The 13,379-nt window shown below is 38.3% G+C and overlaps 1 protein-coding gene across 2 annotated transcripts; it reads left to right on the top strand.

The window, feature by feature from the left end:
• The first annotated feature begins 930 nt into the window (after window positions 1-930).
• LOC145496124 (uncharacterized) lies at window positions 931-11,645 on the top strand. 2 transcript variants are annotated; one of them, XM_081475761.1, is made up of 11 exons: window positions 931-1,338; window positions 2,588-2,750; window positions 4,261-4,330; window positions 4,603-4,741; window positions 6,099-6,231; window positions 6,633-6,830; window positions 7,556-7,654; window positions 8,879-8,982; window positions 9,547-9,775; window positions 10,687-10,758; window positions 11,139-11,645. In XM_081475761.1, exons 1-11 carry the CDS (start codon window positions 1,232-1,234, stop codon window positions 11,313-11,315), a joined length of 1,491 nt encoding a protein of 496 aa, XP_081331887.1. In that variant the 5' UTR covers window positions 931-1,231; the 3' UTR covers window positions 11,316-11,645. The 2 variants fall into 2 exon arrangements, with proteins under 2 accessions (XP_081331887.1, XP_081331888.1); XM_081475762.1 differs by lacking the exon at window positions 7,556-7,654 and having other exon boundaries at window positions 936-1,338.
• Window positions 11,646-13,379: the final 1,734 nt, after the last annotated feature.

Here is a 13,379-nt window from a genome sequence, read left to right as displayed (position 1 = left end):
CAAAACTTGGTCGGTGGGGACGATAGAAAAACAGGTGGGTGAAAGAAATTTGAGTGGGGAGAGATCAAGTCCCTTCTCTTTTTTCCCCCCAGACCCTGCCCAGTTTTTTTTTTTTTTTTTTTTTCACTCAAAAGATTTTTGAGGAACATATTTATCAGTAATTATTTGCTTTTGTGGAGGGTAGGAGAAGAATTTTGTCTTTTAACTAGGATTTTTGCACCTGATAACACTAAAATGCAAAAGAAGTGGGTCATATATTGGGGGATTAAAAATCCAGGGGTGGGGTACTCCCTATGATGCAAATGTTAAAGATATTGTTAAAAAGACGCTTAATGGCGATATAAATCAACTAAATCTCCCTATAATGGCCTATGTGGGGAGGCAGCACCTGAAAGGGGTTAAGGGGTACCTTTGTGGCTTTTAGGTATGTTGAAGGGTAGGGATTTCATGAAAGGGTAGGGAAATCAAAGTATCTTGACTCCTGCCATGCACTTAACAAATAATACTTGTGGTTTGGTTCACATCTCTTCCGGTATTAAATGCTTGGTATTCTCCCATAATATAATATTCCTATCATTCCAAGGGTTTAGAAAAGGGATGCGGTGTTCTAAAGTAGGTATGTGAAAGAGGTACCTTTTTCAATAAAGCGTATACGAAAGGGGCAGCTTTTCTGTCAAAATGGTATCCAGAGGGGTAAGGGGTTGAACTTCGGGGCGGAGGCTCCCCGTATAAAACTTCCTAGAGTAAGCCCCCACCTCAGCCCCCATCCCCTCCACCCCCAAAACCCGAGTTAAAAAACAGTCATCGCTGTTATAATTTGTCTGGGAACTTTTGGGGGAAGACAAGGTCAAAAGTTTATGGTCCCTCCATTCAAACCAAAGTTATTAGTTCCTGAAAAAAATAGTTTTGCTGTGTCGGCAGACACCTGGAAAACTTGATTGTCTTTAAAAGTTGAGAGGTAAATAAAGCTGTCAGTCCCTTGAAGAAAAAGGGCCTGGGGCGAGAAGATATACAACAGCCATAGCAACAAGCATCAACGAGACGAAGTCCGCCATTTTGATTAAAATTACGGGAAACTCACGATTGCGTTTAAAATATCCATGAAGTCGATGCCCTTGTAACATTCAATAGCTGCCTAAAGAAAACTAGAAACCTCGTGGGGAACTTTCTTCTCTTTTTTCGATGGCTGTGTGGATTTAACGCGAATATAACATCGTAGTCTCTTGCCATCATGTCCAACAAAAGTCGACAAGATAAGACGAAAACTCCTGCTCAAACATCGGCGCCACCGCCTACCAGCAATGACATTATACCTGGGAGATTTACAGAAGCTGACTGGTATGTATTGCTATGAAGTAACAATGGTTTTCTCGCTAATTTGTTTGGTTAATCATGGATACATGTTCCCTTTTGGCCTATGAAATGAGTCTTCAATTAATTAAGTCTTAAGTTTAATCTTAGCTTCCTTCTTGTATCAACGTAAGACTTGCCTGTTCCTGTGATCTGAGGCAAAGTAAAGGGTGAAAAAACTTTATTGACTTTCTATGAAGTATAAAATTCGTCATTTCGATCATGCAAAAGTACATGTGTATACATCAATAAAATGTGTTCAAAGTTCTTACTGACCACTGTTTAGACAAACTGATTTTAAGGGCCTTCACAGACTAGACATTTAGTGTCAACAGCTATTTGTTGTCGACAACTAATTGTGTCCGATGAGAGCATTCCACACATTGGAGTGTTAGTTGTCGATAGCGAAGGGCCTCTCCAGTCAACCGGGCTGGCTGGGTTTCGGAGATCTCGCCTTGCCACTCTTTCCTTCGTAAAAGTTTTGACGTGTTCATATGAGAAGCCGGGCTGGTGCGGTTACCCAGATATCGGTAACCGGGATGAAAGTTTTCCCATATGAACACATCAGCCCTGGTGACTGGGACGAAACTTTTTAGGCAATATAGCTTCGCTTTTGCAACATAGTGGCCAAAATGGCATAATTTTTCTTGTATGTATTTCCACTTTAGGATTATGCGAATTAGACTTATTGGTAAAGTTACAAGAGTCCATGAAGCTAAAACAGTCGTGAACGATACAAATTTATGTTCCACCATTTTGGTTTTGTTTCTTGAATTTCATCCTGGTTAACCAAGTTGAAATTTCCCTTGTGAACAGACAACAAAATTTGTCCTGGTAACTGAGCCAGCCTTGTTACCTGGCTCATGTGAAGGGGCCCTAAGTCAGGCAAGCGAGAGCTTAGGAAATAAGGGTCCCTGCACATGTTCAAAACACAATACGCATGCTCAAGTGTGTTTCATATTTTGATAGTTGTCAACAGCTAAACCAATGATCCCCACATGGGAAAAATGGTCAAACGTTGGTTGTTGACAACTAAAGCAGTTTCTCTTTTGAAAAAGGGAAACTGCTTAGTTGTTGACAACTAAAAATTTAGTGTTTAGTTGTCGACAACTAATCTCTAAATGTGCTATACACACTGTATATGCTACACATATAACTTAAATGTATGACACCTGCATTCTGCAGAGTGAAAAAGTTCACAATCATGTGCCAATACTGTATTTTTATGAATCTTCAGGCATCACATGGTGGACCAGGAAGATGGCGAAGAGTTTATACTGGATATCGTCAATGAAATAGTGGAGTCTACCATGAAAGTCCTCCATGAGCGGTACATTATCAGTCAAACACTGCCATACACTATACAAGAGACCAAAAATCTGCTTCTACAGATTATTGAGGTATACACACCTTGTAGACTGTTTGTGTCAATGGCTTGATTATTGTTATCATCATTATCATCTCACTCTGTACTAACAGACAGGCAAGGTTGTAATGTTCTGTTCCCAAGTCAACCTGTCCCTTGTTATTGCTCTTGCAATACTCCAGTCACACTGTTCTTCCTTCTTTCTTTTTCTCTGCTTCCACGTTCCACCATCACATTTTGTAAGTAAAGATGAGCTCAAAATAGCATCATGGATTGAAAAATGCTTGGATGAAGTGTCACTAGTTTGATCAAAATTATAGGTTGGAATAATGGAATACGTTTATCACCAAGGCCTTGATACATAGTATTTTTAAAAATTGACTGTTAAAGAAAGCCCTGCCAGAAAGTGCATGTTTAAAGCCATGCTTCGAGAACTCGATAGAATTAGCACAAGCTGTTGATGTAATCATGGCACAAGCAAAGAGAATTAACATTAATTTTAGCAACCAAATTACAGTAGAACCCGTTTAATCCAGTCACCAATTCTTTGGACCACAAAAACAAGGTAACCCTATCTTGCTATATTAACAGGGTGGCTATATTAAGGGGTTCTTTAAGGTGGCCGAACACAGTTTTCAAGTGCCTATGCCTATTTCACCATTACTTTTAAAATATTTACGCTTTGGTGTCCACTTTTTGCAAGAGTCAAGGTTAATCACAGAAGGGTTTATTCTCACATTTTGGCTAAGGTGAGTGCTGTTGCCATGGCAATGCGGTTGGTTTAGAAACAGGGCTTAAAAAATGTTTTTTGTTTATTTAAAAAAAATCCAGTCGTTACATTTTTTTCATCATTTGCCCACTACAAATTGACATTAAATCCCTGATGTCATCACTGTTCTAATAAAATTTTGACATAGACGATTTTCATAATTCCCCGTAAATCGTTTTCTCTGCATGTTCTGTATGATTGAAAATTCCCTATGTCAAAATTCAGATTTTTTGTGATAGATCATTCAGGTGGTTTCTGAACTATTATTTTGCCAAATTTCTTGAAATTCTAACCACTGGATCGCTAGAAATCAGCAAGTTTCTCCAAAAGCAATCGGTCTCAATTTTTCGAGCAGCTGCACATGCGCTGCATTTAACTGGGTTCTTTTGGTAACAAAGAAAAAGCTGAGAATTGCTGGGTTCTTTACATCGTTAGCTTTTCTAACATATCTTTGCAATAAAAGACTAAAGCCATCAATACACTGCGTTCAATAAAAGAGGAAAATAGCACAGATATTGCAGGTGTTGAGTAAATAAAATGATCGCTCTATTGATGGCATGTTTGTTTTTGCAATCCTTGTGTGCGAGCTGAGTTGCATCAGCAAAAGCGCATGCAAAAACTGTGTTCAGCCGCCTTAAATAAGAAATTGACTGACTGAGCTTTTGTTCAGGCCAGAATAAAGTGGCCATAATAACAAGGTGGCCATATTAACAGGGTGGCAGTAAGGCAAGGTACCGCTGTACATGTAAATGAGTGATTTTCTTTTATATTTCAGTGGCAGTTTTTAGCCTGTGATGCAGGCGAGGACAATCCCGCATGTGATTCAACATGGTTGGAGGAAGATGGTATAAAAACAATTACAATTTTTTTTCTTATTATTTCGTTCACATATTCACAGGTTTTTTCTAAATTATGACAACAAAATTTTATATATATTTCTGCATGGAAAATGGAGATACCAGGATATGGTGGAAATTATTTTAATCAGTATTACTACTGCCATTTCTACCAGTTATTTTCCTTGTGGGTTTATAAGATTCTCAATATAATAATGTGCATTTATTTGTGTTTGCACAATGTCCAAGTTCTAATAACACATGTCTTGAATCTCATTCAGAACCCGTCACACCCATCACTGACTCTTGGGCTCAGGGATCAGTTCCCATCTTGTTGCGACCATCCTCAGCATCATCAACATCTTCTGTCCAATCAGATCAAGAGTCTGAGCTGTCATCTATTGCTGAAGAAAGGCCAGCGTAAGTTAATTTTGTTGAAAAAAAAAACTTCAAATTCAAATCTCGGAGAAGAATTCTGTGCCCTTTTTGTCTGCTTTTAACTAACTGTCACAGACAAGTGGTAACGCCTTAAGACATTGCATAACTAAGAAAATTTGAGAACTTATCTCCACAAATTATGTTGCTTAACTTGTATAAGCAACTAGTGTGTGGGCCAGCTGATCTCAAGGTTGTTTCATGAAAAGTGGAGCCCTGCAGAACCTGGAGTCAAGTTTTTTTAAGCCATCTGGTTTTTCTTATCCCTAGGGCTGGAAAAGAAGACTTAACATGGCTCGAAACAGTTTCCAGCACTTTCCAAGACGTAGACTTTAATGGGTCACTATAACCACTCCATATCGGTTGATGCCAAAATCATTTTGTTCAAAAAACTGCCCAATCATTGGTGAACAGGATGCTGTCAATATTGTGACACAAAAGGTTACCATAGCAGCAATATGACCTGCTAAAAACACCTTTAATTTTAGTTTTAATTGCTTATAATTCAAAAACGAGCTTGGTGACAGCTATTTTTATTATCAAACTGCGATAAGCGTGATAAGATGCAACTTTTGGCAAAGTTTAAAAAAATTCTGTGAGGTGGGTTCAGAGCCACCTGAAATTTTTGAAAATTCAAAGTGGCTCTGAACGCACTCCACAAAATTTTTCTTAACTTTGCAAAATGCTGCATCTTATCATGCTTATCACTATTCAATAAAAGAAATAGGGGTCACTGAGCTCCTTTTTCAGTTATAGGTGCTTAAAGCTAAACTTAAGGGTGTTTTTAGCAGGCCATATTATTGCTATGGTATCCTGTTATGTAAAATAGATGATTGCAACTTGTTTACCAATGATTGGACATTTGTATGTCACCATTATTGTCGCATCACTTGTTAAACTGAGTATGAAAAAGAACTATCTCTATTAATTATCTTGTGACTGAAAATGAAGTATAAATTCTTTCCTAATACTGAGTACATGAGTTCTGTACTATTATGCCACCTTTAGGCATAAATAGCCAACTGGTCTGCCTCCCGCCAGTTGAGATTCTTAACCTAGTTATGTGTATTTGAATATTTATTTATCATTGTTTGTTTACATTGGTCCTGAAAAGTGCCAATTGGGAGTGGCCAATTAAGTAATTAATTAATTAGTTAAACAGTGGCAGTATTCATCCTTCGAAGTATAGCTGTTAGAAATGCGCTGGCAACTGTTGCCAGCCTCCTTAAACCAGATTGATTAATAATTTGATGTAGATGCCAGTTTTTTTAATTCTGGCAGCATTAATATTGTGTGTGTTAGTATGTTGTTTGCAATGTCTTTTTGTTGTTGTTGGTCTTAGGGCCCCTGAACCACCATTTGAGGCCCTTGAAGTGTCCACCACTCCTATGTCAATTAGCAGTCCTGCTCAACCTCCACCTACTGCTGCCGAGGAGAATAACAGGGACAAACCTAAGGAGACTTCAGTTGCACAGGTGAAATCATCTCACTTTCACTCATATGTTCTACTCAAAGTTTGAAACTCCATGAAATGGATTTGACTGACTCTGTTATCATTTCAGCTCTTTGTTGGTAATCACAGATAATGCATGTTTTGGTGATAATCAAAATGTAAAAAAGAACTATCTCTATTAATAAACTTGTGGCTGAAAATGAAGTATAAATTCTTTCCTAATATCATGTGTTCTGTATGATTATGCCACTTTTAGGCCTACATGTGGTGAAAATTATTGTAATTACGTTGGACTTGCATTATGTTATATATTTGACTAGCTGTTTAAAGTTTTTTGAGTGATGTTCCATTCAGCCACCCAAATTTTAACTGCCAAACTTTAGCCACTAGTGTTAATAATAAAGCTTGTTTACCTTTCAAAAGGTTAAAGGTAAAAAACGAACTGGTGTCCCATTTAAACCACACAAAGGCAAACTACCATCATTCTCTGGAGTGGATCTAACACCTCTGACAGATGACTATGTGTTAAACAAAGCTGACAGGCAACAAGAGGAGAGTTCAAGGGAATACACAGACACTAATGGCCTGGCCATGTTGTCATCCTCTACATCAATTGTTAAGGTAAAGTATTAACCCTGATGCACTTTGTAAATGCATAAAAGCTAGACTCCCAGACTTGTGGAGGATTCAAAGATAGAAGAAATTTGTAAGAAAATGCAAATCAGTGGCCCTCATTAAGTTGTCTAAGTCCTGTAAATGATGAACATTTAATATTGTTGTGTTTAAAAATTACGATACTATTAAGCTAAAAAATTTCAGTAATAAAGCTCTTGCAATTCAGAGGACTCTGTAAGGAGAAAAGAGATTTTAAACTTGCTAAAGCAGATTCAAAACTTGTAGCCAATCCCCTAAGCCTTCAGGAACAAACTTTACTTTGTCTTTCATAAAGTAAAGCTCCTCTCAAATAAGCGCCCGCCCTTGGGGCAATACAAGAAAAAATGCCACTTGAAAGAAAAAAGTTAGTATTAATAATTCTGATTCCATTATTAAATGCAAAAAAAGAATATTTTGAAACGTCTTTTGATGGACTTCCTGTTTCTATCATAATGCTGATAATTGAAATAAAATTAGAGCAGTTCTATCCTAATATCAGCCTCAATATTCTCCTTACAATTTGTTAAAATATTGTGAAAATAATTTGTGAGGATTAAGAAATTAATCACCAAAGTTACATAACCTTCAGCTGATATTTTCAACAAGTTCTTCTAACTATTACATAGTGAAATATATGGAGATCAGTAGGGAGAATTTGAATGTTGACTCCATTTTGATTTTGAACTAAACAGCTTCCTTCTGAGAGCAGTAGGTGGGAGCAATACTCCTGGGCATCAACAACTAACTTGACTTCTCAATCTTGGAGTGTTAGTCACTTCTCTAAATCACAGGTAAACCTTAAAATAATGATGCTTTGGAATTAAATATAAACACCCTCTGATACAGATGGATTAAAAAGTAAAATATTTATAAATAGCGGGAACTGATCAAACATTGTATTAGTAGTCTGTAGTGCTTCAAACTGACAAGTAAATTTAACTATAGCCAACCTACCGTAAACACAGGAGGATAAATCAAACTCTTTTTACTCACAATTTTCCATAAAAATTGGGGATGCAGCTTATCTGTGAGGACATTTGGACAACATGCCATAAATTTGCATAAATTAACACTTTTTCTCAAACATTTACAAGTTTGTATTAAAAGCAAACTAATAAGAACTTCAGAAGACTAATAATATCCAAATACGCATTGATCATTGCTTTTACAGGGTTTGGTGGCTCCTAAATTAGCCGTTCTTGTTCATAAGCATAAGTCTACATTTCTTGCTGTTAAACACCATTAAACATTCGTTAAAGATCTTTTGGCCAGTTTAAGGTCACCATTTTAGAGCAGCTAAACGTCGTGCAGCAGAAAATCTCCATTCTGGCTCGAAAGCTGTTCTATACACTGTCGTAATGAGCTTTGATCACTGAACTCATGAAAGCTTCAAAAGCTACTTGTGTCCAGGTTTATTTTGATTATTTTGATTTCTTTCCAAAACCTTTTTTGCGAAATTTGAGTTGCCAAACTCAGGGTGTGGCTTATCTGCGAGTAGGGCTTATCCGCCAGTGTTTATGGTATAACTGTAAAATTTAAAACTGTAAGCTTAGTGTGGAATCATTCAGAATCATGCATAATTATGCCCAAACAACAAGTGTTTGACATATCTTCTCAATCAAAACAAATTCTAAGGAGTGACTGGAGAAGTAAATTTGTCAAAATCTATGCTAATTAAGACTGGGTATCCAAACCTCCTCCACGCTTGTGATTTTCTTTGTTTTAACTTGAATTATTGATGAGTTTGAGAATGTAATATATATTTTAATATATAAAACTGCAGGCTCAATGTGAAATCTTCACAGATGTGTAAACAACAAGTTTCCTTCGATGAACACTACGTACAAGGAATTTGTCTCTGCATTCTGTCGTTGTTGCAGGTCTCTTCATGTCAACACAACACATAATTCATCATGACCACTGTTATGATAAAGATCCTTTGATGGTCCTATTTCACAGTGGAGGTGTAGAAGTTAGGTCAGACTTATATGTATTATCAATGTCTTTGCCAACAGGCCCAGTATGGCCGACCACCAGGCATAAAGGACGTGCTGTATGATGAGCGCGGAAATGTAGTAGCTGTCATGAAGATTTCTCCTGATAAACTTCCATCACACAGGTAGCTTTCTGGGTTTAATATGGTGTGACTAACTGAAAGATAAAGTGACCGAATGACCAACCAACTGACCAACTGACTGACTGACTGACTGACTAACCAACTGACTGATTAGGTGACTACCTGACTGATGGACAGACAGATAGAGGATGGTCTTGACTGACAGGCTGCTTGTCTGCCTCAATGAATGACTGTTATATCGATGGACTGACAGACAGACCCACTGCCTGACTGACTGCATTACTGACTGACTGCTTGACTGCCTGACTGCCTGACTGATTGACTGACTGACTGATGAAATAGTGAACAGACAGTTGAGTCATCGGGAGGATGTCACAGTAAATTTAACCCCCAAATATGCCTCATAAACTTTAGTCACCCCTCCCCTGCCTCTCATGCTCCCCCCCCCAAAAAAAAAACAAAAAAATCAGAAAACATAAAGATCCTGCTGCAAGTTACAAAAATCACCAGTTTCATAGTGCATAAAAATTCTTTCATGCCTTTCTCCTGTTTGTATCTTTGAATATCCTTGTGGGATATACACTTATTTCCCTTATTTGGTTGCAGAGTTCGAACAAAGTTTTCTGTTGTCGATGATGACGGCGAAGGACAGTTGATGCGCACCCGTTCGAGACCCAGAAAACTGGGAGCTAGCTCAAAAAAAGCAGAATCTGGGAAGGAGTGGAAAGCCTCCAAAAGTACAAGTCACAGGCAGAATATTGATACCAGCCTCTTACATAACAACGCATATCAGATTGAAAATACTGGTCACATAACACCCTTACCACCTCCCTTGGTAAGCTTTAGTTTCTAACTTGTTTGTGTTGAAACGACTGGCTGCATAAACTTCCTCTTTTCTTCTTTTATGTGTTGATTATCTCCACCTAGCAACTGGCAGGAGAAAATAAGCTCAAGTCGGCATTGGGCCGAGTTTTCCCTATTGCCAGATCCTATTAAATTCATCACACACGAGGGGAACAGTCCATGCAACTAGTCCCTGCAGCAAGTGGCAGGGACAAGTCCCATCGTGTGAACTGGCCATTTTTGCTTCAAAATCCCACAAATTCAACCAGTTTGAATTTTTGGGACAAGTGTCTGCAACTTGCTCCACTAAACGCTTCATGTGAACTGCTTGTGGAACAAGTCCCTGTGACCAGTTCAGGGACTAGTGGCAGGGACTAGTGGCAGGAACTTGTCCCTTCGTGTGTGCCCACCTTTATGATTCCTGCAGCATTTAGGCTCCTACAAATAGGAGTATTTCTTCCCTCTCCCTGGATAGAATGCTGGTCTGCTGCAGGGTTAACTCCAACATTTAATTTTCCATTGCTCAGATAAATAAACCTGGGTGGAGAGAGATACTATCAGAGTAGAGAGAATGCAATGGAAGCTGACCAGGGCTCAAACCCAGACTCATCAATCCAGACTACCAGTGCACTGAAAATCACACCAGTTCATTCTCTAAGTGAAAGTACACTGTCTTGCCAAGAGTACAACCCTATGCAGGGCTTGATCTTGATGCACCACAAAATCCTGAGAAGTAACATTAAAAGAGATGTATGGAAATAATTAAGGAGAGTTTGTATTTCAATTTTGGGACTAAACTATGTAAACTGTGGGTTTCACACAGTGTCGTGAAGAGTTCACTCTGATTGCAACATGTTTATTTACATTTTATTAATCATTATTATGTCTATTTAATAACTCAAGGTTGATACTATGGACATATCTGCTGGTGTGCTTGTGCGAGAAGGAAATATAATCAGGCGTGGACCAAGACAGGTTAATAAAAGCGTTATATCATCCATTTGACATGAAAATAATTTACATGGATATTTTTCAGAATACATATTGAACGACGAAAAGCTATGCATATTTAACCGTAACAAGAAGGCAAAAAATGCCTAATTATAAGTTATGTATACAAATGGAGGTTATGGGTAAAGTCAAGAACTGACTATCAGACTACTATCAAAAGTTGTAGAAACCAACAGCGAGCAGCGAGGTGTCTAATCAGTTTTAGCATAGGCTACCGACCGTTCTATCAAACAGAAAAAATATGCAATAAATAGAAATGCAAGCCAGAAATGTTTGATGGATATTTACCTGAGTTATGCCATAATTCTTTTTTTAATTGAATCATGTTCTCTTGTTATCTTCAGATCCCTCGTCGTGCAGAGAAGACACCCTCCACAGCATGTCTACAGCCGCTCGATAACAACCGTCCCGCGGGACGGGTCATTAGCGATCTCCTAACCCGTTCGTCGCCCGTTATCAGACTGCTTCGAGCTACTGAACCCATTCCCCCGATAGCTCCTCAGCCACCCACATACTCGTAACACTCAGGGACTTTGTTCGCCACTCGTTGTCGTCATAGTCAATGTAAATATTTGCCGGCTCATGGAGGATGACATTTTATAGTCTTGTCAATTATGTTATATTGTACTCGTTTGTGACGCTGTCTAGACTAGCCGAACAGTGTTTGGTAGTGTGACTGTCAGAATTTGTAGCAGAGACAGCACAACAGGAAAGTAGTTTGTAAATATCCTACATTAAGTGCTTGTAAATACACTATAAAGAACAAATGTACTATACGATGTGTGTGGTTCAGAGTTTTTTGACTGTTCCGTTAAATAAAGCCTTGCGAGATTTTGGGTTGATTTTCAATTGTTTCACTTACTCGTTCGCTGGAAGGTATGCCTTGAAAATAATTTGTGAAAATTATTTAAACAACAGACAGAAGAAGCTTTATTTTTTTGTTTTTTTTTATATATTTTCCGTTTGAAGGTTAAAGCTCTGTGCGCGATAATGTCAGAAAAGTCGCCCCCTGGACAATTAGCCCCAGACAACTCGCCCCCGATCTTCAGACAACTGGCCCCCAATATGAAAACACCTATGTTACGTTGCCTGTTTTGCAGCCAATCAGCTCGCGCCCACGATCACCCACCGAGTTCGCCTCGCTGAACGGTATCCATTCGTTTCGCTTAACGAGTTGTTTCGCCAACGTCTCGTTCGCCAACGTCTTCGGTCGATTCGCTAACGTACTAAGTCGTTTCGCCAACGTCCTACTGGTCAATTCGCCAACATCTAAATAAAAGTTTACCTTCGTTTCCTGTGCTTGTAAATATTTGATACTATATATTGTAATAAAATTGCTGTTGTTATTTACTTGACGTTCCATTTTATTTCTAACTCGATTATAAGGCTGGAAAATGAAAACAAACTCTGTTTGCTTCTGAAAAAAAGGAAAAGATATAACGTTAATTTACATTGTAATGCATTATCAGCGAATTGGTGTGGTAGTTGCAAAACTTTTGGAAGCCATCGGACTTTGGTATTCAAAAGTCAATTTTCACCGATTTAATTATAACGATGTAGTGCCCAAGAGCCGGCTGGTGAAACTATCAAAAACATGCAAATTGATCTAAAGTCGAGAACGCTTGCCAAGCAGGCTAGTCTTTTTAACTCTCTTTATATGTATAGTTTTTGATTTTTATATAGCTTTTTAAATTTTTGCATGTTTTATTTTATTTTATTATTTAGTTATTTATTTATTTTACACAGGACCCATGTTGATAGCGGTTTTTATAACTGAAATGGTCATCCTGCATAAAAAATATGTATTTCGAGTTCGCCTTCAGCTTCAATGAATTAAAGAAAGAAACGAGAAATAAACATGTTTCGTGTAACATTGTTTCATTATGCCCACAATGTTGTCTTTTTTGCTGGATAAGAGAAAGATAGATTTTAACCACTTGACACTTGTACAGTTGATGTGGGTCAGTCGGTTCGAACTCGCTTTGGTGAAGCCTGCGAGCAGGGTCATGTGTGAGTCACGTGCGCGCGAGCGACGAAGAGGTAAGCGATCGGGCGGGAACTGATCAAGACGTTTCCACCTTGACGGAACATTAACGTCATTGTCATGTCAAGTTTAAGGTCAAAATAAAATGTGTAAGTACTGAAAATCAACAATAGATCTTTGATTAAGTTTATGTTTAGCAACGACACACACTTGATTCGAACTGAGCTTGCTTTGGCAGTTAGTCTTGTATGATGCTGGTAAACGGGCAAACGCCTTCGTGTTGTTTCGTTGCCCGCTTGCAATCACATACGTTTGTAATACTTAACTCTTCCCATATGCAGTCGGCAACATGACAAGCGCGTCTTGCATACTTTAACATAAAATATCACTAAGACGATAGCTTGTGCCACTGGTGCAATTAAACGAATTCGGCATCTCACTCCATTTAACATTTTAATTAAAGTTTATAATAGCATTCAAATTTGAATACGCAGACGGACTCCATACGTGCGAAACTCTTTGTTTAACGTCACATATTTTAAGTCGCGCGCTTCTGCTCGCTTTGGTGGGAAACCTCCAGCTATCCTTCCAGGCATTCAAT

This window comes from Orbicella franksi, chromosome 8, assembly GCF_964199315.1.
Source record: "Orbicella franksi chromosome 8, jaOrbFran1.1, whole genome shotgun sequence".
Classification (NCBI taxonomy): Eukaryota; Metazoa; Cnidaria; class Anthozoa; order Scleractinia; family Merulinidae; genus Orbicella; species Orbicella franksi.
The sequence above is the reverse complement of the archived record's forward strand: the minus strand, read 5'-3'. Positions and strand labels throughout refer to the sequence as shown.